The following is a 22,927-nucleotide window of genomic DNA, read 5'->3' on the forward strand; positions in this document are numbered from 1 at the left end:
TTTTAATTTATTTAAAAATTAACCACATTTACTAAATTAGCATATGTTGAAAAATTTAACTTTATATCTTTAATGGTTGTTTAGAAAAAAATGTAATATAACAAACACACACACGGACGGAAAACGATGCATTTTAGAACACACAGTTATAGAAACCTTTGGTTTGTTTTGACCCCAGGAACAACCTCCTGAAGTTTGCCTTTGTATTTCAGTTACACCCTGTATATATATATATATATATATATATATATATATATATATATATATATTACTTACATACAAAGTATGTAAGTATGAATTTGAACATAGAATTGTAAAACATATTAGCAATCAAAAAAATTGCGTTAAAAAATTAGTGGTTGCTGATTAATTTTAGCGCAAAATAATAAGTGGTCAAAATTTGGATATTGTAATTAAAGTAGTTTTGGGTTTATAAACAATTGCTCTTGAAAGACATGAATCCAAAATTTTGGTAAACAGCGTTTGAATGAGAACATGATCTGCCACTTGGACTAAAACAAAATACCTGTTTATGTTATTTTATTTTTTTTTATTAATGCAGTCTGTTTGCAGTATAGGTACATGCTGTTCATGTTACATTATAATATAAATAGTGAATACAATAAACTAAATACTTACATGTATATGGCGTATGCTTTCAATAAAACTCGCCAGTGCCGTATTTTTGCCTTCTTTTTCACTGTATCAATAATTAGTTATTTAGTTAATAGAATAATTAAAAATAGCATGAGCAGCAGTACAAAATGTTTTATTCTATCTTACTTCACCACTAAGCCAAATCAACTGATCAGCAGCTGATTGTAAAAACCGTTTGTCATGTCACCATCTTTCATAAACATTGAGTATAAATAAAATTGTATAGTAGGAATTAGCATATATGAAAATGAACAACTTTTACCTGTATAGTACATATGTGTTAAATAAAGGTCCCAAACTGCCATACTTATAAACAAATATTTGCTAGTATACGTTTTTTCTACTGATACATTAAAATTTGTCATAAAATTATCATCAAAATTAAATACATACATGTTGTTTATTAATTTATGAGGATTACATTCAGAACTGTATCTTTGTTTGAAGAAATAATTTGTTCAATCGTCCTACGTCATATTATTATGGGGGTTATTTAGTCCAGAAGTGATCTAATTCTAAACGAAGACAATGTTTTTAAGTGACAGACATTAGGCCATGATGAATATAAAACTGTTGTTATTTACAACATTTATAATAATAAAACTCTTGACGTTTTTCAGTATAATCATTTTAAAAAAACAGACAGCTTTATTTGATATAATATTATTTACTTTCTATAGTAAGGTAATCTCAACTTTCACAACAGGAATAAGGGTAAGGAACGAGTTAGTTGAATTTCAACATATTTTAATTTGTAGTTTTATACGATCGTTACATATTGTAGTAAATGTTATATTTTTAAATTGACTTTGTGTTAGCTAAATTCAAAAAGTTTTTGGAAAGTTTACAATAAACATAAAATACGAGTTAACAACGGTATACAGTAGACTTTTAGTGATCTAGCCGCAGTTTACACATAGTTCCCAGGCGAAGCATTCACCATTGTGAACAACCCCAAAGTCTGCAAAAGAATCATTGTAATTAGTTGATTAATACTGAACTAACCTCGTACATAGCTTTCATTGTTTTTATCAATAATAATATTTCATATATTGATGTAAATACCAGTGTGAAAAATGTCCGTAAAAATCTTAATATTTTTTAAACCATAGCCGATAGAACCTACAAACTTTGCACGATGTTGTACGGTTATCCTAACTGCTTTTGTATTCAGTAACACTCACAAGCTTATATTCAGAGAAGGGCCCGTTAAATGTAAGCCTAGGTAGTTATGCATATCATTTTAAATTTATTTATTATATGAAAATAAACAAATGTTCATGTAATATAAACATGATACACTCACAAGCTTACATTCAGAGAAGGGCCCGTTAAATGTAAGCCTAGGTAGTTATGCATATCATTTTAAATTTATTTATTATATGAAAATAAACAAATGTTCATGTAATATAAACATGATACACTCACAAGCTTACATTCAGAGAAGGGCCCGTTAAATGTAAGCCTAGGTAGTTATGCATATCATTTTAAATTTATTTATTATATGAAAATAAACAAATGTTCATGTAATATAAACATGATACACTCACAAGCTTACATTCAGAGAAGGGCCCGTTAAATGTAAGCCTAGGTAGTTATGCATATCATTTTAAATTTATTTATTATATGAAAATAAACAAATGTTCATGTAATATAAACATGATACACTCACAAGCTTACATTCAGAGAAGGGCCCGTTAAATGTAAGCCTAGGTAGTTATGCATATCATTTTAAATTTATTTATTATATGAAAATAAACAAATGTTCATGTAATATAAACATGATACACTCACAAGCTTACATTCAGAGAAGGGCCCGTTAAATGTAAGCCTAGGTAGTTATGCATATCATTTTAAATTTATTTATTATATGAAAATAAACAAATGTTCATGTAATATAAACATGATACACTCACAAGCTTACATTCAGAGAAGGGCCCGTTAAATGTAAGCCTAGGTAGTTATGCATATCATTTTAAATTTATTTATTATATGAAAATAAACAAATGTTCATGTAATATAAACATGATACACTGCAAGCTTACATTCAGAGAAGGGCCCGTTAAATGTAAGCCTAGGTAGTTATGCATATCATTTTAAATTTATTTATTATATGAAAATAAACAAATGTTCATGTAATATAAACATGATACACTGCAAGCTTTATTCGCTGCAGAATAGTGCCTGTTGGAATAAGATCAGAATTTAATCTATGAATGTCTGTCATTTTGTATAGGATACATCTTTTCTAACCACTATCCGAAAATAGAGTACATTTAGTATGGACAGTATTGAATTTCCTAAAAGTATAGAAACTATAAAAATAAACGTCGGTTTGTAAAAAAGATTTTTTTTTGTATCATTTCCAGTAATGTTTGCTAAATGCTGAAAAACTTATATTGAAGATTGAAATGGTATATTAAATTATAATTCACAGACAATTGAGCTAATTTCTGTGTCTTGAATTGTAAAAATCAATGGCTTTTTATAACCATTTCGTGAAATAGGAACATTGAGGTTGGCTTACTTATATACTTACTTATATCTATTTTGAATTTTGAAGTAGTAAAAGTGAACACTTCAGGAATACAGATTTCTTACCTTGATAATCACAGCTGTTTTCTCTATCCAGAAGGCAAAAGTTTGGAAAGGTTTTGTATCCCTTCTTGGGACTATTTCCGCACACAGGAGAATAGACCAATTCGCAAATACGATTACATTTGTTTCCTGTAAACATTGTTTTGTAATTTCAATCAAGTTCATACTGATTAAGGTGACCACAGTTTGTTAATTGTATAAAAAAAAGAAAAGTCTAACTAAATAGTTCAGCCGATTAAGTCAAAACTCATTTTCGATTTTATATACTATTTTTTTGATATGCATCATTCGCCTAGTTTCAAAAACAGTGATATTCAGTACCTGGAAAGAGTTCTTATGAAACAGAAAATACCGATTGGGTGCATTGAAGGACTGAACTATCAGTTATCGGGAGCCATTTAAAAAAACTAAAAATACTAACTGTACTGTCACCAAGAGAAGGACTACCCAAGACAGGTTCAGGTGTCTAAACCACCACAGCACCAGAAACGCAACCAACTGTTTACTGCAAACTTATCATTTAGTTTTTTTTTATGAAAAAAGCACAAGCTGTACACGAGCTTTCTTTTATCAAACTTATCCCGACCGCCTCAAGAGAGAAAATGGACTGTGCTTTGGTAAAAAACTGACAACATGGCTGGAAGAGGGACCTTTCAACACAGAGAAAGATGTTTTAGAAAGAGTACCTTCACTGAAGAAGACATGATGAGTATTTACAAAAACTAATATTACACTTTTTATAACACACACACACACACATATATATATATATATATATATATATATATATATATTGAATTTTGTTCTGTTCTCTATATACATATACAATAAAGAATTAAAAACGAGATAAGGGTGAAGAATATCCCTCAGTGTGAATAATGCTGGCTTTAGTGACAATTTGTCACGTTTGACTAGGATTCTCAGATATTGCCACCGCTATAGAGCACTTACATTTGCGTTTGTACTCGTACCTCATGTGATCTGTGAAATCGGGCTTGAGAATACCCTCTCATACCAAGCATCCGAAACAACTACCCTGAAGGGGACCTGGGCACTCCTCATATCCTGACTGGTCTTAAAATGAGAATTGAATCAGAAAGATCGACAGAGTATAAGGCTGAAGGAAAATGATCTCTACACCAATATCTGGGAATGTTCTTACCTCCCAGCAGGTGTGGCACATTTTGTCCCCTAGTTGTGTAACTCTTGTGCCCCGATTTTAGCAATTTTATGTTGAAGTTTCAATCGTTAAGGTACTCTTATTCCCGTACTTTTTCCTGTATTATTAAAAGTGACATACATACAGAGCTATTCCAGTTTATAGTTTGTTACTACTATTAAAATGAGAATAGAATAAAATGGCATGTGCACGCATGCTTATCCCTGGATTGCACCAGCTGATTTATACGTGGGCTTTTGGCTTACCTATTTTTACTGATTTAAAAATTTTTTATTACACACAATTTGACTCTGAAAATGTTTAAGTTTACTAAATAAATAGCTTAATATTAGTTTTTATATTTAAACGTAAACAACATATTTACCTAGCTCCTCCGGTGTACACTTCCCACTGTGAGTTTCAGTATAATCTGAAATTATGTACAGATAGATTAGTGATGTAAAGTGATTTATTATAGTATCAGGCGTTATTCGGGCTAAGCCCTCTCTAACACTTAACCTGGGAACCAACGGCTTAAAGGTGACTTCCGAACCACCACCAATGGCCGGGCAGGCGGACTGCTTGCAAGGACAGGATCGCTCAGCGGTTATCCATACAAGCAGCAGGCACGCTCGACGTTGCTTGATCTGGTTATCTCGCGATAACCGCTGTACCCACTACACTGCGCCATTGGCAAAGATTAGACAACAAGATAATTTTCCAACTGTCATAATACTACTGAAATCTTTCAAAGTTGTGTGTACAATATTCTTGCAGTATTTTGAATTTAACTAAAAAGTTAAATCTTCATAAACTACTTTTATAATTACTAAAGTATTGTCTCTTGGCACTGAGTAATACCTGTCTTTGTCCAGAATAGGTCCCTCAATTGTCCGTATTGAACCATTTCCAGATTCTTTTCGTGGTTCAATGTGATGCTAATAGAGGTTTACAACGAACTTTTACTGTTCATTTGTGTAGCTTTAAAATGTTTCTCGCCCACACAAGGTACACACTATGATGGCAATAGACATAAACTACAAAGTTTTACTGTTCAATTGTGTAGCTTTAAAATGTTTCTCGCCCACACAAGGTACACACTATGATGGCAATAGACATAAACTACAAAGTTTTACTGTTCATTTGTGTAGCTTTAAAATGTTTCTCGCCCACACAAGGTACACACTATGATGGCAATAGACATAAACTACAAAGTTTTACTGTTCATTTGTGTAGCTTTAAAATGTTTCTCGCCTACACAAGGTACACACTATGATGGCAATAGACATAAACTACAAAGTTTTATTGTTCAGTTGTGTAGCACACACGAGGTAAAAAACTACGGTCTAGAGGTAAATCCTGCCTAACTCCTATCTATTTTGATATAAGGGAGAAAATACTTATCAAGTTCATGAAACATTTCAAAATAATTGTTTATAAGGTTTTGTGTTGAAAAGTTTTGTTGTTTTCTCTGACTCTGGTATGGGAGGAATGTATTGTTGAGGCATGTATGTGATTGTTCATTTCACCAGTTTACCAGCCTACCAGTTTGGTGTACCATATGTGACAACATTCACAGTTTTGTTCATTACTGTTGGTTTTTAGTATTTATATAGTATTTAAAATGCATTAGATGTTATTGTCAGTTACATTTGGTTCATTAAACATAAATATTACCATTTTCTCTAATTCCATAATATTCCAGGTAATTTTTTCAACCTTTCTCTACCTCGTATTTCAACAAATATTTTACAAAAGGAATTAGCCGAATTGGTCCAGCCGTTCTCGAGATTAGCTCTTAGCAACACATTTTGCGATTCAGTTATTAAAATAAGATATATTTTGTTATTGTATATCCTCAGACATCGACTAGAAACTTATTGTTTAGATTGCCAAAGGAGCAATAGGAAATAAAAAACATTTCCCAGACGCGGAGGACGGAAGTTCCGACCCTTTTCAAGCAATGTGGCAAATATTAGAAATTGGTTAACGCTGGAAAATGATTATTATTAAATGGTTAAGCAGTTTTGGTAACAAAAATGTATCCTTCTAATTATCCGCTTTTAGGTGAAATTTCTAAAAGCGCCTAAGTTATATTGCATATTTCATGACAACGGATATGAAAGCTGTAATTTGTGTTTTCTTTTTTACTATATTATTATTTAAGGTTCAATGTCTAAAAATATGAATAGCATCAAGTTACACTTTTCATCTGAGTAGCTTTAATGTACAATTGGTCTGTTCTTGGTGTCATTGTGTAATATAGTTTTACATCTGAATATAATTATATTGGTGTACATACAGTATAACACTCTAACCCCAAAGTTTAGAGTGAAATTTTACGTGTAGTATATTAGGTAAACGACTAATTTGTATAGTAGTTATTGCTATTTTAAAAAATTTTTTAACCAATAACAACACGTGTTTCCTGTATGTTTCTGGTGTGTATTTTAGTATATTAATCTACATAAAATTACCTGAGTATGTGCAGCTGTTTTCTCTATCCATGAAGCATGTGCTGGCGAAGGTTTTATATCCTTTTATAGAGCTGTAGCCACACACTGCGTCGTATATAAGGGGGCAGATATGGTTACACACACCACCTGGAATAATTTATGACTAAGCTTTTAGTTTTATTTATTTATAAAACTGCACTATAATTCAGTGATTATCCCAGCCATTAAGGATCTTAAGAGCGACATGTTGGATGTTATTCGTTTAACATACAGTTTTTATTACTTTTAAAAATAAAAATATTTTATTGTCACTCTTTAGTATTCAAAATTAGTTTTAAAATTCCATTCCTTATTGTGAAGCATATTTCACATGTCATATTAAAATATTCGCAGTCTTATAAAAATGTTAAAACGTAGTGACTCATATAAACTTGCATATAAATGTTCCCATTGAATGGAATATTGTTTGTTTATTAATATAAATAGTTTCGCCCTTCCATTAATACAGAGTAGAAAACCATTTTCTAAGTTAAGACATGAACAATGGACCTTTTAACAGTATTTAGTTTTGTGTACATCATTTGGAAAAAATACTTGAACAATTGATAATGTTTTTGAGCAATTAAGTCGGCGACGAACTCCTTGCATTGTTATAGGTGTATCAGATGTCGAAACGATGTTCAATGTTTGTTTTTAACTCATTTGTCACCAATTTGAATCCCTTCAGCCGGACTCCAGATTCCAGGAGGTAAGTCTTTGACAGTGACAGATTTCAGGTGCTGCCCTCAGTGGAAAGTGAAATGGAGCACAATTCAACATTCTCATCCTGAGGAAGCTGAGCGAACATTAAAAGAGAAAATGTTTCTGATTGGACAGAAACTGAGTGAGTCTTTTAACGGTTTGAACTACAAATGATAGAAATGTCCTTGCTTTTCATCTTGGAAGTGGTAGTGTTCTTTTGGCTGAAACGCGCATTGGTAGTAACATCCAAAGATGTGATTTAGACGAGAATCAGGTACGGTTATTTATATCTCCCAGGCATATCGTGAGTAACTAGAGTTAAAATTTTCATCTGCATGAGAGTGAAATTATTGGAAAGGAGTGTTTTACTTTTAAAAGAATCCGTTACAGCTGTGTTTACAAAAGGTGGTTGTACAATCTTTAATTTTATGTCCATTACATAGTCTAGTCACAACTGGCGGATCTGGGGGTTGTAGAATACTGCTCTTAGAATGGGGGGAGGCACTTCCACGAAAATAAAAAAAAATGTTAAAACACGTTTTTGCACAACTTGAAATTGGTTTTTATTCAAAACGAAACTGAAAAATATATTAGGAAAATATTTGAGAAGGAGTTTGTAGATTTGGCATTGAAAGTTGCGGTCTTGCTAATTAAGAGATTTCCAGCTCTGAGGATATCCAACCTGAAGTTTAAAATTCTTAGGTATTTTATAGGACCTTATTGGAGAAAGTGGAAAATTAAAAACAAGGAAATCCTAATTGAGCAATACCTGAAACATTTATGCAGGTTAAATTCACTGTTAATTTGAAGTATGAAATATGAATAATAATCAGTAGTTAGGATTAAAATTAACGATTTACCTTCAAAACATTAAATGTAGTAATTTTATTTGAATAGTAAACTTACAGATAATAGTGTACCTATGGTTTAATTTTTAAAAACACTTTCTGAAGTGGTGGAAAATGGTTTACACATCATCATGTATTCTAGAACCTCTCTTCTTATTGGAATTACGAGTTCACAGAAATAAAAAACGTACATTATTGGAGTGTTTGTTTTAAATTAATAACTTCATCATACTTTAAATGTCGTAATTACCTCGCTCTTTTTCAGTGCATTTTCCATCGTGGACTAAGGAGTAATCTGTAACAAGGAAAACAGTTATAGACACTGTGTTATTAATGTGACTTCTTAAGTGAGTTGGACTTGTGGTGACTGACTCGTTAGATACTCTTGTTCCGCTTAGGCGGTAAAACTAAACTTACATACTACAAATAAGTGAACATGTACGTGAGTTGGACTTGTGGTGACTGACTCGTTAGATACTCTTGTTCCGCTTAGGCGGTAAAACTAAACTTACATACAACAAATAAGTGAACATGTACGTGAGTTGGACTTGTGGTGACTGACTCGTTAGATACTCTTGTTCCGCTTAGGCGGTAAAACTAAACTTACATACAACAAATAAGTGAACATGTACGTGAGTTGGACTTGTGGTGACTGACTCGTTAGATACTCTTGTTCCGCTTAGGCGGTAAAACTAAACTTACATACAACAAATAAGTGAACATGTACGTGAGTTGGACTTGTGGTGACTGACCTGCATAGCTACACTTGTTCGCAACCTCCAGTTCGCACAGGTTAGGGAACGTCATGTAACCTTTACGTGGGTTCCTCCCACACACAGGGCTGTACTCGGTGGTGCATTTTTCATGACATTTCTTTCCTAGATATAGGAGATAAGACAATAATTATTGTTTGGATTGGATTCATTTTATACATTCGTTTCGTTTATGCAGTTAAATAATGTATTCATAGACCTGTATAATGAACTCAAAATATACTTGTTTCAAGCTCATAAACTGTACACGATGTCAGTTTCTTTACTCAACAAATTATTTAAAGTACAGTAGAAAGAGATTGGACTAATTTTCATACTGCATTTTTGTAAGTGATTTGAAAAAAAACTTGTTGACCAAAATAGCTCAAATATATTAAAGGTTGTTTTACAAATACTTGTAGTGATTTATCTTCATTTATGGATGAAGCTACAATGTAGACTAGATAGGTGTCCAAAGAAATATTTAAATAACATATTTAAAGATTGAAATGTGTTATTTAAATACCATGTCTCCATTTTAGACAAACATATGAACATATTTAGAAAAAAGTCAAACAAAAGTTCTGAGATTTACCTTTTTCTTCTGATGTACACTCTCCAGGATGATCCAAAACATAGTCTAAAACAAATTAAATGCAAAAATATGTAATATTTCGATAGTATTGTAAAATAAATAAATAGTAGGTAAAAAAAATATATATTGATATGATTATTAAAATCCCGTCTTCTGAATGAACTTTAACACATAACAAAGCAACTTCCAAAAATTTGACTTTTCCTATTTGAACATTCTGCTTATTTCCATTTCTGAATAATATTTTCAACAATAACATTAAAATGATTTAAAAAAATAAAAACACCATCAAAACCACTTTTGACTTCAATATTTTTATCCTAACCTCAAATGAGTTCAATGATACCTTTAAGTATTAAAAATTAAACTTAAAACTAAATCTAAGTACATAACAAAATAATTAATATTGTATAGTATGTTTTTCAGATAAATTCGATAAGAAAAACATAACTATTTTAAACGCACCTAATAATGGTGTCATTAAAAATGAATTACTAGAGAAGGAAATTTTGGTTATTTACAAACAAAACTAAAACACTCACCAGCACCATAACACGAGGTTTCAAGAATGAACAAACATATGTTACTTATGGTCTTGTAGCCTAAGGTTGGACTGAGACCGCATACAGGATTTCTTTCTTTAGAACAGGTGCGTTGACAATTGTTTCCTGAAATAATATTGAACAGATTTTAAGACAATACAATTGACTTGTTACCATAGTGTTTACCAGCCCTGAAACTGAGCTAAGTCAATACGTTCGTTTGGAATTCCACTGAAATGTTATTTGTTTTTAAATTTTATTTCTTCTAGTACTATTCTCTTCTCCTTTTTCACAATGCGTATTTTACTCTTCTGCTGTATAAATTCCAAAACCTAGTGTAATTCCCAGCATTTTATCTCCATTTATCCTTTTTTCACATTTTTAAACTCACTCATTTTATGTCAGAGCTACAACTATTCTAAATATGTCTCATATAGTCTAACATGTCTAACATGAGTGCAGCTACGAACAATGCTTTATAACAAGGAATATATATATGGAATATAACATGGAATATTGTTATAAAAATAAATAGTACTATATACACATAGTAAATTGACACATATAACAAGTGTATATGAGTTAGATAGCCAAGGCTACCTAAGTCATTGAATTATAAATAGTAGTAATAATGCAGTAGCCACGCACAAAAAAGTAATAAATAATGGTCAAAACAAATTACTATGTACTTTTAAGCAGTACAAGTATGAGACAATAAATTAACCTAGGAAATAAAAATGTGTAAACATTTTCATTACATTCCTTTTATTATTGTGCTGTGGAGATTCACTAAATTTAACTCATATAAAAGAGGAAATTAATATTAAAATATCAGACGTATACAGTATCCGTATTCCACATTCATACACTGTGCTCTTCTCTTTCGATTCGAGAACCCGCGCCTCTCTGCTCATGTAATGAAATTATGAACTAAATAAATAATCTAACATGTAGCCTCCTTCCTCTTGATATGTCCTTGGATATTACGCTAAAAACTTGTATTATGCGTTGCTTATGTCTTCCATTTCCTCCCTTTATTATCAGACTCCCAGGTACCTCCCATGTACTTAAAGATATCTGCTCTCTTTCTTTAGAGCATTGATCTCAGTGCAAATGTATGTATAGAAAATGCTACTGTAATTGGGAAGAAGTAGCATTTATCAAAAGATGAACCGTTATCAACTTCACTGGGATTAAGAGCATAAGAATATAAAAATAATATTAAACTTTTAAATACTCTTTTCGTCATAGAGTTGTGGGATATGTCTCATTTTAAAGAAACCACTAGTGTCTCTAAATGCTCTTTAGCTTTTCCTACATTTTTATTGGTTAATCAGAAAAAGTTGTAACTTTTAGTATTTCAACGTTTACGTTTTAATATGGATACATTTTACAAGAATAATTAAAAAGGGGTTTAGATGCGTATTAATATATTTAAAATTAAACATCTTCTATAATCCTGCGACCAAAAATAGGGGCGTGAAGGTGTTTCTTAAATGAAATAAAACAACTGTAACATGTTTGGCGCTCCCAGCTGGTGCAAGCGTATCTTTAAAGTGGTCGTGCTCTTTTAAGCGTTAACGGATTTCGATTAAACAATTACCGTTGGAATTGTAATGAAACTGTTCAAATAGTTGGTAATTTTTTTATAAGTATATTGGTGTTTTTATTATATTAACCTTAAAAATTTTCAACACACTCCATTCTTTAATTTTAAAAGAAAATAACTAATATATATATTAGTTATATATATATATAACTAATAATATATATATATACATATCTAAATAATTTTAAACAGTTTTCGAAATTATATTTATTTATTAAAAATACAAAATGGCGCCTAGTGGCTAAACGAGGCGTTTCTCAACCTAAGTTTATATGGCATTTTTTGTTTCAAATGATGAATACCACCCACAGAAGTTTTGTGACACCCTTTTGTGTGTATATACTCCTAAAAACAACATTAAAAAGTATTTAATGGATGACTTATTTTATCAAGTGAAGTTAGGGCATAGGGATCAACGGCATAAAAGTGACTTCCGAACCACCAATGGCCGGGCAGGCGAGCTGCTTGCAAGGACAAGATCGCTCAGCGGTCACCCATCCAAGCAGCAGCTACGCTCGACGTTGCTAGATCTGGTTATCTCGCTATACCCAATGTACCATAACTGTAATAATACTACCATATATAGTAACAAATATATAACATCAATGGTACTATATATGTAGTACACTTATGGGATACAATGTGATACTTACCCGTCTCTTCAGACGTACAACTGCCAGAATGTGCCAACACGTAATCTGAAAGAAAGTGGATTATTGAATACGGCAGAAACGCAAAATACAACAAAAGCTGTGATAAAGATCTAGGGTCATAGTGTTGAACCTATAAATTTGTGAGAACATGACTGTACAACGCAAAAAACCATTTTCTCATCAGATATGAAGTTAGGGGCAGCATGAAGTTGGTGGGAGACAGAGACCGGGTTGTAGACCCAAAAGTAGATAAAACCCCGGTTTGAACTTGTACTGTAAATCCTGGTTCCCAAATCTTCACCGAGTATGATGATACGATTCATTTTAGTGCCATAGGTATTTTTAAAGTTGTGCTCTATCAGTGCCAACAGTGCTAAAGGGTTTCTAACCTTTTTTTGCAATGTCTTAGTAAATAATTTTCATCTCTTTTATTTGTTAAATAAATGTAATAATTGTTTAACCTAATTATAGATTAAATTTCAATATATTAGAATAAAATACTAAAAAACGGCAAATGTGGATCATATCTTAAAGACAGTATTAATTATTTAACGCAATAAGTAAATTTTAAAAACTTGCAGTTACACATTTTTATATGTAATAAATTTGTATGAAAATATACTTTAAGCGAGGGAAAAGAGACCAAAATGGGATAAAGATTCTAAAAAATAAAAATAGCCTACTTCAGAAAAACTTTTTCCAGAAAAATATCGAAATATAAAGCAACAAAATGAATAAAATATGAATAGTAAAAATATGATTTTCAAGGTGTAAGAAAAACCAACATGGAGTAAGTATTGGGATTTAGGTATCATAAATCAATTAAAAAAGAACAAAGCTTAGAAATTAAATACATTTCATGACATTTTGATTAAACAATTGTGTAATTTATAGGGTTCTAATAGTTTTATAGTTACTGTTACATATATTCATGACAGTAGTGACGTAACTATTTGTAATGTTTTTTAAATACATTTTTACATTTTTCAATGTTCAATGTATCCACGTAAACTTACATAATTTTTAAATGCAACAGTGGTATACACAGTTGCGATACCAGAATAAATTGAATAATTGTATTGAACAAATCTGAATAGTAATAGTAAATTGAAGTTAGAACCGAGCATCTAACTCGCAGCATTGCCCAGGATAGCTTTGGGGATACACACATAAAAATGCACAACTGCAAGTTCAGTTTAAGAGCCATTCTTGTACAATGTTGTTTTTACAAAATATATATTTTATAAATCTAAATTAAATTAGTGTAACTATATTTTTAAATTTTACTTTTTGACACAACTTATAGAAATTTTTGTATTTTTTTTGGCAATACAGATTTTTGACTCTTTATACGTTCCCTGTATATTAAAAGTGTTTTAATTAGAAAATTTAGGTCATTTTTCTATTTTTATTACTCTTTCATAAGAATAAATAATAGGAGCGGCCTATCCCTCCCCTTGGGATACTAGAAGTCACTCTACATAATGTAACACAGACAATAAATGAACTCACTCCCGTTGTTGCAGCTGTTTTCTACTTGCAGTTCGCAGTCTCCGGCGAACGTCTTGAAGGTTCTCCACACAGTATCGTACCCACATACAGAGTTGAGAGACAGGGGACAAGGCGCCGAGCAGTTCACAGGCGGCACTGTAACACTTCACCGTTAAGGCGGGGAAGATAGGCAAAGCGACATCTTCTTTAAGACAACGTTCAATGAATTTTGTTAACTTAATTAATTTGTGCACGGTAGCTGTTGATTAGTCAAGTTAATTTTCTTGTAGTTCAAGTTGGTGTTCATTATTATACTTTTTTGCTTATTCCAAATGAGCTGTAAACAGATTTCAGTTCAAATTCATCAGACAGCGAATTATAAATTAAGATTCATCGAATCAATTGGGTAGTAAATGGAGTTGTATCAGAAAAGTATATTTGATCTAGATTCTTTACAAATTATGGCAAAAACACATTTTGTTGTAACTAATTATGATAGCTAATCTATAGAGTCAGTATACTCACTTCGAGGTAACGTCATGCGGGTAGCAATAACCAGTTGACAAGAGGTAATCATAAATGTGAGTGCTCAGATGAGTCAGGAGTCATAACTTTGTCATGGCGTAAAATTCATGCCTGAACTTGACTCATAGAGAGTCAGAAGTAATGACTACCGGTACATCATTATGTAAATCATGTGTGGGTATGCTCCACGACGAGGTAAATTCATCCACAGTCAGGGCATTCTACGAAAAATCGCCTTAATTGCGTACAAGTTAAGGAAAGATTGTGCATGAGTTCTCCTCTTCTTGAAAGAAAGTTAGGAGAAAACCTTAGTGACTTGAACCTAGGTCATAGGTTAAGGAAACTCCATGCACGAGTCTGTTCCATAACAAGTCAAGAACTGTTTCAAGATCTCCGATTTACAAATCAAGGTTCGTGCCCTGCATGAGCCATCCTCATGTCAAGTAAGGAGCTATATATAGGTTATGGGCCAAATCAAGGCAAAGAGTTGAGCTTTGATTTTAATGCCTAGATCGTAGATAAAACTGAGTTAATGTTATGCATTTTTTGAAGGTTATAATCTCCGCCACTGGACCTATAAGGGTTATTATCAACAAGAGAGATAAGGTACAGTACAAGGTCGACTAATAAAATGTAATCAAGTCACAAATCAAATTTTAAATACAATACGCAACTCTGAATATCTAGCACTTTTAAATCGCTCAGGAATAACTTTGTCTACAGTTTATAAAAACTATATGGTACTTAAAAATACGTCACAAATACATTTTAACAGTAAAAAGAGAAAATGTAATGTTTACCTTCTCGACTAACGCAAACTCCTTGGGAAGAAAATGTGAAATCTAAAACAAAAATAACGATTAGAGAATAAATTGTGTAAGAACTAAAAACACTACTTATTACTAGTGAAAGATTCAGACTAGAATACATAAAGTAAAAGAACCTTTATCCTGAGTTTAATATTTTTCTGATAGATAGCTGTTTGTCTATACAAATTCATACCAGAATACATAAAACTAAAACAAACTTTACACCCAATTTAATATATATCTGGTAGATAATTGTTTGTCTACATAAATTCATACCAGAATTCATAAATTGAAACAAAATTTACACTCACTTTAATATTTATCTTATAGATATTTGTATAAGAAAATCTCAGAAATATAATTTCAATTCTGAAATGTTGAAGTAACTAGTCTTCAGATCTAGATCTGATACGTTAATAGAAAATTAGAGGTTACTTTCTTCTCAGCAAACGAATAATGAGATTATTACTAACATAGATGTAAACCAAGAGGAAGATACAACACTGTCAATGTTTTTGGAGCGATCTTATATGGTTGTGAGAGGATACTATGATTACTAGTATAGTAAAGTTACTACTTTAATTAAGCTTAATTTTCGCGATCTTATATGGTTGTGAGAGGATACTATGATTACTAGTATAGTAAAGTTACTACTTCAATGAAGACTGACCTAACGATTAACTACAGTACTATAGGTATTGTCACTCTCAGTAAACGGTGCACAGTACTATATAACAAGACTACATTCTATTAAAAACTGATAGTGAAAACAAACAAGAAATATATAATTAAACTTTTTAAAGGTAAAATTTTACTTCAAGTGATTTAAAACTTCCAAAATATTAATAAATCGTAATTCACTTACCTGAGCCAAGACAGGAGACATCTAAAATGAAGGAACAAATATCTTGGTAAGACTTGTACCCTAATGTAGGACTATGACCACATACGGGGTTGTAATTTTCGTCGCAAGTACAAGTACAGTTACTTTCTGAAAGAAAATAACATCATTATTGATATATGCAAGAGTATATTTTATATATATATATATATATATATATATATATATATATATATTACATAGTAACAACATGATAATATTTAACAAGTTGAGTCACGAGAATAACAAGTAACAACACTACTAGTAGGAAATAGTAGTTATACTGCTAGGGACTAATACTACTGGCCTATCTCGCTTCATTTGGCATCAAATTTGTTTCTTTAACTAAAAATTCATTACGAGTAATTTTTCATGATTTGTTTGTCCATTTAGGACCAAATTAACAGCATACGTTAATAAATAGTTTTTATCTTTTCAAAGTCGTGGCTGTTTAAAATTTTTAATATAAAACATCACGTAATAACAAAACCAAGAAACATCAACACCACCTCGAAAGGGTTAAAACTATTGATATTCGATTAAAAAAATGAAAAATAAGTAAAACAATGCATTTTAATATTAGTATAACCCTTTAGTTTACGAATAATGTATTTTAAAGCAAAGCAATGGCAGATATACACGTAACAGTACTAGATATGATTCATTTTAAAAGAAAATCTTTATTTCTTTTAATAACCAAATAATATTTTCTCATATTAAACCCTTATCGTAACCTAGTGGGCATATTGAACTGTAGTATTATGTGAGAAAACCATTTCAAATTAAACCTGAACGCAAACTGCTACGAAATAATCAGTCAATTAAATTAATGAATATAAAGAGTTGCTCAACTCCCATTGTCTAAGTGAATGCCAGTAACACGCCAGTTATTGCATATTGGTTTGATTTTTTTTTAACTGTGTATCTTTGATATATTTGTTTGTACACAAAAAGGATGTATTTTCTCTAGTTTCGTGCCCGCCCTAATACTCTCCTTACCTACATTTGGTCGGATCATTTCCCCCTTAACTTACACAGTGCGCAAACATTTCCAATTACAAGGAAGAGTAGTTTTACTTTTCTTAGAATTTGTCATTTTAAAGACCGTACATGTCAAAACTTCACTTTTTGTCAACAATTCACTTTTATATGTATATACGGTATGAGATGAGAAAAATACTAATGTATATAATTAGAAGTACATGACTGCCCAAAAGTACTTAGTAACATCAAGGTTGACACTGACATTTTATAAGTGTGTGGCTCCTCAAAAATAGTTAGTAACATAAAGTTTGACTCGAAAATTGCAGAAGTACATGACTCCTCAAAAGTACTTAGTAACATCAAGGTTGACACGGAAATTGCATAAGTGTGTGGCTCCTCAAAGAAACTCTATAGCATCAAGGTTGAATTGCAATAATAACACTAATCAACAAGAAGCAAGTAGAAAACTTAAACACGTCATAACATATAAGTCAGAAATGGCACATACAAACATGTTACTAAAATAGTAAAAGTAAAGATGTCTTATTTTACCAGGCGAAGTTAGGGCTAAGAAGCCCTTTCAAGGACAGGATCGCTCAGCGGTCACCCATCCAGCCACGCTCGACGTTGCTTGATCCGGTTATTTTTCGATAACCGTTGTACCCGCTATACAGCGCCATTGTTACTCTTTCGTGAGGAAACGGGAATTGAAATCCAAATCATAATTTTGATTTATTATAGCCGTGCAATTATTAACCCATCCACTCATGCACGCTAAGTAGTGCTTGCTTAAGTATTGCTTAGTGCTTTGTTCTTTACACGGCGATTGTGTAGGTAAAGCTAATCCATTTTAATTTACGACTGTGCTCTGTTCTTCTCATACACTAGGCCATAGCTTAGGATAACCTTAGGCTAAGCTAGGAGCCTAGTTGGGATGTCACGACTGACAATGAGCCTACAAAGCATTATGGTTTAATTATTTCAATCGTCAGACTTTAACTCCATGTTTGATAAAAACATGAAAAATATATGTTAACCATATCTAATATTTAACCTAAGAACATTTCACCACAAAATGTTGCTAAAATATAAAACAGAAAGCTTGGATAACGTGTGCCTACTTAGTGGTATTTCTAAAAAGGGCAGGTCAGGAATCCAGGCATCTAAATTGTCAAGAATTCGCAAGTTATCCGCGCATCAAATAATAAGTATAAGTATTATAGTGTGTAGTATTATACTTACTAACACTATTTTCAATAAAATTCTTCAAAAACGTGAGTTATTTTTTGAGTAGACGTCTTGTCTGAATCGACAAACTCTCACACTCTTAATTATTTAATACAATAAGAAGCCCACTTACCAATCTCCTCAATAGTGCACTCGCCGGAATGGACTTTTACGTAATCTGCAATAAAAAAGAGATGTTAAATACAGAAATGCTTCATCCAGTCAGTGATGGATTTAACAATAACATGTACAGCCTTAGACAACCATGTGTTACTTATTAAGAATGTGCATATTAAAAATAACATCCAATTAGAAATCCTTGTACAAAATAAATACATATAATTAAGTAAATTGGGCATTGGTTTACGAATTGTGACTTATGAGTAGCAGCGCAAGAAATGTGGATCTCCTTAATTGCTAGTTTCAACTATAAAACTCTAAACAACTAATAGATAGTAAATAGCTCTTGTGCCTTTGAATTTGTATGCTGCATATTATAATTATATTTATAATATATATAATACATATTATTATATTATATATAATACATATTATTATATTATATATATATATATATATATATATATATATATATATATATATATATATATCATACGCATGATCCATATTATATAAAGATTTTTGTTGTAGTATGTATACCAGTATAGTGCAGTAATGTTACACTATTACTATTAATGCAATTACAACTACTTGCTATAGTTAATCTAGTTATTACGTCCAATTGTGGATTAACGTTCGCTTGCAGCCTTAAATCAAGAAATGAAAAGAGTTTTAATTAATAACTGTCAATATAATAATAATAATAACTTTATCGCATTTTCTCAAAATTGTACATCGTGTCGGAATTTTCAACTCATGTTAAATTAAAAAGCATATAGCTCATACATACATTCACACAAAGTCAAACTGACATTAAAAACATAAAACCACACATCAGCCACTCTGACCCCAGATACAGCATTTTTCAAAATATCCAGCGGCTTATCATCAACCGAATAAACCACTTTAGACGGCACAAAAAGACGAGTTCCATCTGTGTGTGATTATTATTGTGATTTTTGTTGATTTTGTATGATATCAGGGAGACTGTTGATCAATCTCACACCCAAAGACCTAGCCAGCGAGGGGGTCCAAACGGGTTATCGTCCACTTTGGGAAGATATCATTTATCTTGACCCCCCCCCCCCCAAAAAAAAACTCCTGGCTACGTTCTTACTCACACCGACTTCATGTTGCAGTCGTGATGACGTCAGTGCTTTGAGTTTGGATGTTGTTCATGCTCTTGGTTTTGTAATAGCTAAAGAAATTACATTGTGATCAGTAGTACATGGATTGGATACTTAAAAAAACACAGAGGTAGGGTAGATTCAGTAACCAAGCTTTCTGATTTTTTAAGAGGCCGATCTTCTTCAGCATTGCTCTGCCTCAGATCGGCAAGAGGAACTTAACTAAAGGGGAAAATGCATACGAAAGAATGAACTCATAACTTATTTGACCAGGCGAAGTGCTTGGTGGAGATTACTTACATTAAGTGTTCAGATAAAGTTAGGATTTGTTTAAATTTTTAAAATCAGCGTCAAGGATTGGTTACTGAGATAAGGTGAATGAGAGGCTGACCTCATTATCACAGCATATTACTGGCGTGTGTGATCTGACCCTTGCACTGACCCTCCGCTGACCACCCTGCCTCATACATGTCCTCTTAGATACAAGTCAATAAATGAAAGTCTTTCAATTAATTATTACTAACATAATTAGGCGTTTAATTTCACAATATATCAACTCCAAATTTCTTCTTTTTTTTGTTTCTATTCCTGTTTTAATACATTTCCAATAAATTTCTTTATGTAATGAAAGCAAATTTTAATTCCATTTGTTTATTTGTGTTGAAACGTAGGTAAAATATTAAAGAAATAGACACAGAAAAGGTAGAAACATCACCAGTCTGCCAACTCCCAACACCACATCACACAAATTGATGATATAAATACAAGTGTTAAACAGTTAACAGTATATGTATTTTATTACTTATGCATTTATGCTTTGTATATTGAACTTTTAAACTGTTAATGTTATGTTGTATATAACAAAAACAATCCTTTCATTCATTCATAATTAATAACGGAGGATTTGACAGTTTACGTTGATAAACTCAATGAGAAACTACACTTAATCGTATAACATGCCTGTATACTTTAGTGCAATGAACTGACAGTTCATTATGCTGTTACAAGAGTTTGAGTTCTTGCCTGTTGAGTTTTAATACTAATGTATTTTTCGTTGGTACTAGATTTTTGTTGGCTTCTTAACGGATGAAATCACACTGGCTAAAGGTATAGAAACTCATGAAAAACTTGTGCACAAAGCTGTAGTTAAAAATTAAAAGTTAAAGCTGTAGCAACAAAAAGAGCTGAATCGCTGTAACCAGTTGTGAAGTTTTATAGTAAAAATTAACTGAACTAATGACAAAGCTGTAGTAACCATTATCATAGTAGCACTTGTTGCCAGCCTTCCATACACACTCGCTGATGAAGGATTTGAACTTGTGGCTGGAGAGGCTGAACGCACATATGGGTCCGAGAGAGCTGAGGCTGGAACAGAGGATTGGGCAGCCTTCAGGTTGTCCTGTAACAGAAACGAAAGTCTTGGTATACGAAAAAATTTGTTTAGTTAAAATTAAATCTTAATTAAGAGTTAATTTTAACTTTTATCTGAAGGAAACCATATCGACAAGATTTTTGTCGAAGGAAGCTGAGTCACTTTTACTGCAACCGTATTTTTTGTTACGGCTACCAGGAAAAGAATCAGTAAAGACAAAATGGATGACACTTCGTACTTCTTTTATCCACCGAGGAAAACCACCTCTAGTCTATATTTCTCCCCAAGGGGTAAATTGGTCCTCTCTTCCAGTCGAAGTCAAGTCTAGAAAATCAAGGCCCAAAGCTATACGGCCTTTGTCACGAAGGGAACAGAGCATATCCATTTCAGCCTTCCTCTCAAAGCGCAGGGTGAAAGGGATGAGCCCTGATTCCGAAGTAGTATATTATCTCAAGTGGTGACATTTTTCCAGTATATTGTAGCCTATACATACATCGCTAAACCCTGCTAATATTGAAATTAATATGCATTAACTAATAGGAATAGAAATGGTTTGATTGCAAAAATAATTTAGAATATGTATTACACTCGTACAAATAAATAGGTGCAACTATTTAATATGCGTATGGATGTGTATAAATATATATTATAACTAAAGTTTCTAGAGAAAATAAAAAGAAGAATTGTGATTTAGTTAGTTTCTTGAATGATCTCCAGAGATTAAATTTAACTACGTAACTGGCAGTAGGGTTGGGTACTAAAAGCTGATAGGGATAGGAAAGTTATTAGTTATATATTTGTATTAAGAGAGAAAATTTCGAGTTTAATGTATATACAATAAATAATTGAATAGACCATTAAAAGGTGAATGTTTAAGGCCCACTAACCTCGCCTCTCTGTAAAGGGCAACATATCATTATTTGCATTAGGCGATCATTGTATCCAGTATATTGTGCATTGCATTTATATTCAATCTTTAAAATGTTGAATGATAACAATAATACGTTTTTTAATGCTTGGCATATTCTACCCATAAAAATTGCTGTAAGCAAATATATCCGACTACTGAATCGCTACCAATATCATTTTCTGAGAGATTCTTATCAGTTTTCCAACAGTTTAAAAATATGTTAAACATATCGTAATAACACTTAATTAAGTAATATCAAGAAACATCATGCAAACTACTATTTTCTTGAATTATCCATAATTTTTACACTGTAATGTTCAATAAAATTATCCGGTAATAACTAAAAGACATTCTCAGCAAAGTTGTCTGAATTAAAAAGACCTCGATTTAGAAGGGAATTCTAAAATAATTTGGCATTTTATAATTAATAACCTAGTTCTAGGCCGTTTATGCTTCTAGGCACGACCAGTTTAAGAAAAAGAACAGGAGAAGCGAAGTAATAAGGAACAACATCGTAGATCACTTTACATCCACAATGTGGATACGTTATCAACTAGACCTACCTGGAGGTGACTTGCAGTTTCCTGTGTGGGAGAGTTGATAATCTGCAACAAACACAAGTCGACTGTGAGCGATGTATACCTATTAGTATACTATACTAGTAATGTATACTATTAGTCAGTAACCTATTTCTTATACACAGCTAATTTTAATTTTTACAGTAGACTGGACCGCTGTAAACGCTCAAATGTTTCTCTCACCACTACTTGGACTCGCTATAATGTATTTGGGAGTAAACATAAATAATCTTAAAGATATAAAGTGTCATGAACCAGCCTAACTTTTAAATTTATTAACGTATTCTGAGTTTT

The 22,927-nt window shown here is 31.9% G+C and overlaps 1 protein-coding gene across 2 annotated transcripts in view; it reads right to left on the reverse strand.

Moving 5' to 3' along the window:
• Nucleotides 1-1,398: 1,398 nt before the first annotated feature.
• The window catches only part of LOC124368693, an 87,104-nt gene continuing 65,575 nt past the window's right edge, over nucleotides 1,399-22,927 (reverse strand). For both annotated transcript variants that reach the window (XM_046825989.1, XM_046825990.1), the window contains 15 exons: nucleotides 22,619-22,660; nucleotides 21,029-21,172; nucleotides 18,660-18,704; nucleotides 16,301-16,426; nucleotides 15,427-15,468; nucleotides 14,123-14,257; nucleotides 12,611-12,655; nucleotides 10,349-10,474; nucleotides 9,807-9,851; nucleotides 9,212-9,337; nucleotides 8,710-8,754; nucleotides 6,892-7,017; nucleotides 4,800-4,844; nucleotides 3,259-3,384; nucleotides 1,399-1,618 (listed from right to left, as the gene is read on the reverse strand). In XM_046825989.1, the coding sequence (XP_046681945.1) occupies nucleotides 1,557-1,618; nucleotides 3,259-3,384; nucleotides 4,800-4,844; nucleotides 6,892-7,017; nucleotides 8,710-8,754; nucleotides 9,212-9,337; nucleotides 9,807-9,851; nucleotides 10,349-10,474; nucleotides 12,611-12,655; nucleotides 14,123-14,257; nucleotides 15,427-15,468; nucleotides 16,301-16,426; nucleotides 18,660-18,704; nucleotides 21,029-21,172; nucleotides 22,619-22,660 (1,280 nt within the window). In that variant the 3' untranslated portion in view covers nucleotides 1,399-1,556. The remainder of the gene's footprint in view (nucleotides 1,619-3,258; nucleotides 3,385-4,799; nucleotides 4,845-6,891; nucleotides 7,018-8,709; nucleotides 8,755-9,211; nucleotides 9,338-9,806; nucleotides 9,852-10,348; nucleotides 10,475-12,610; nucleotides 12,656-14,122; nucleotides 14,258-15,426; nucleotides 15,469-16,300; nucleotides 16,427-18,659; nucleotides 18,705-21,028; nucleotides 21,173-22,618; nucleotides 22,661-22,927) is intronic.

The sequence above is a fragment of the Homalodisca vitripennis genome, chromosome X (assembly GCF_021130785.1).
Source record: "Homalodisca vitripennis isolate AUS2020 chromosome X, UT_GWSS_2.1, whole genome shotgun sequence".
In the NCBI taxonomy this organism is placed as follows: Eukaryota; Metazoa; Arthropoda; class Insecta; order Hemiptera; family Cicadellidae; genus Homalodisca; species Homalodisca vitripennis.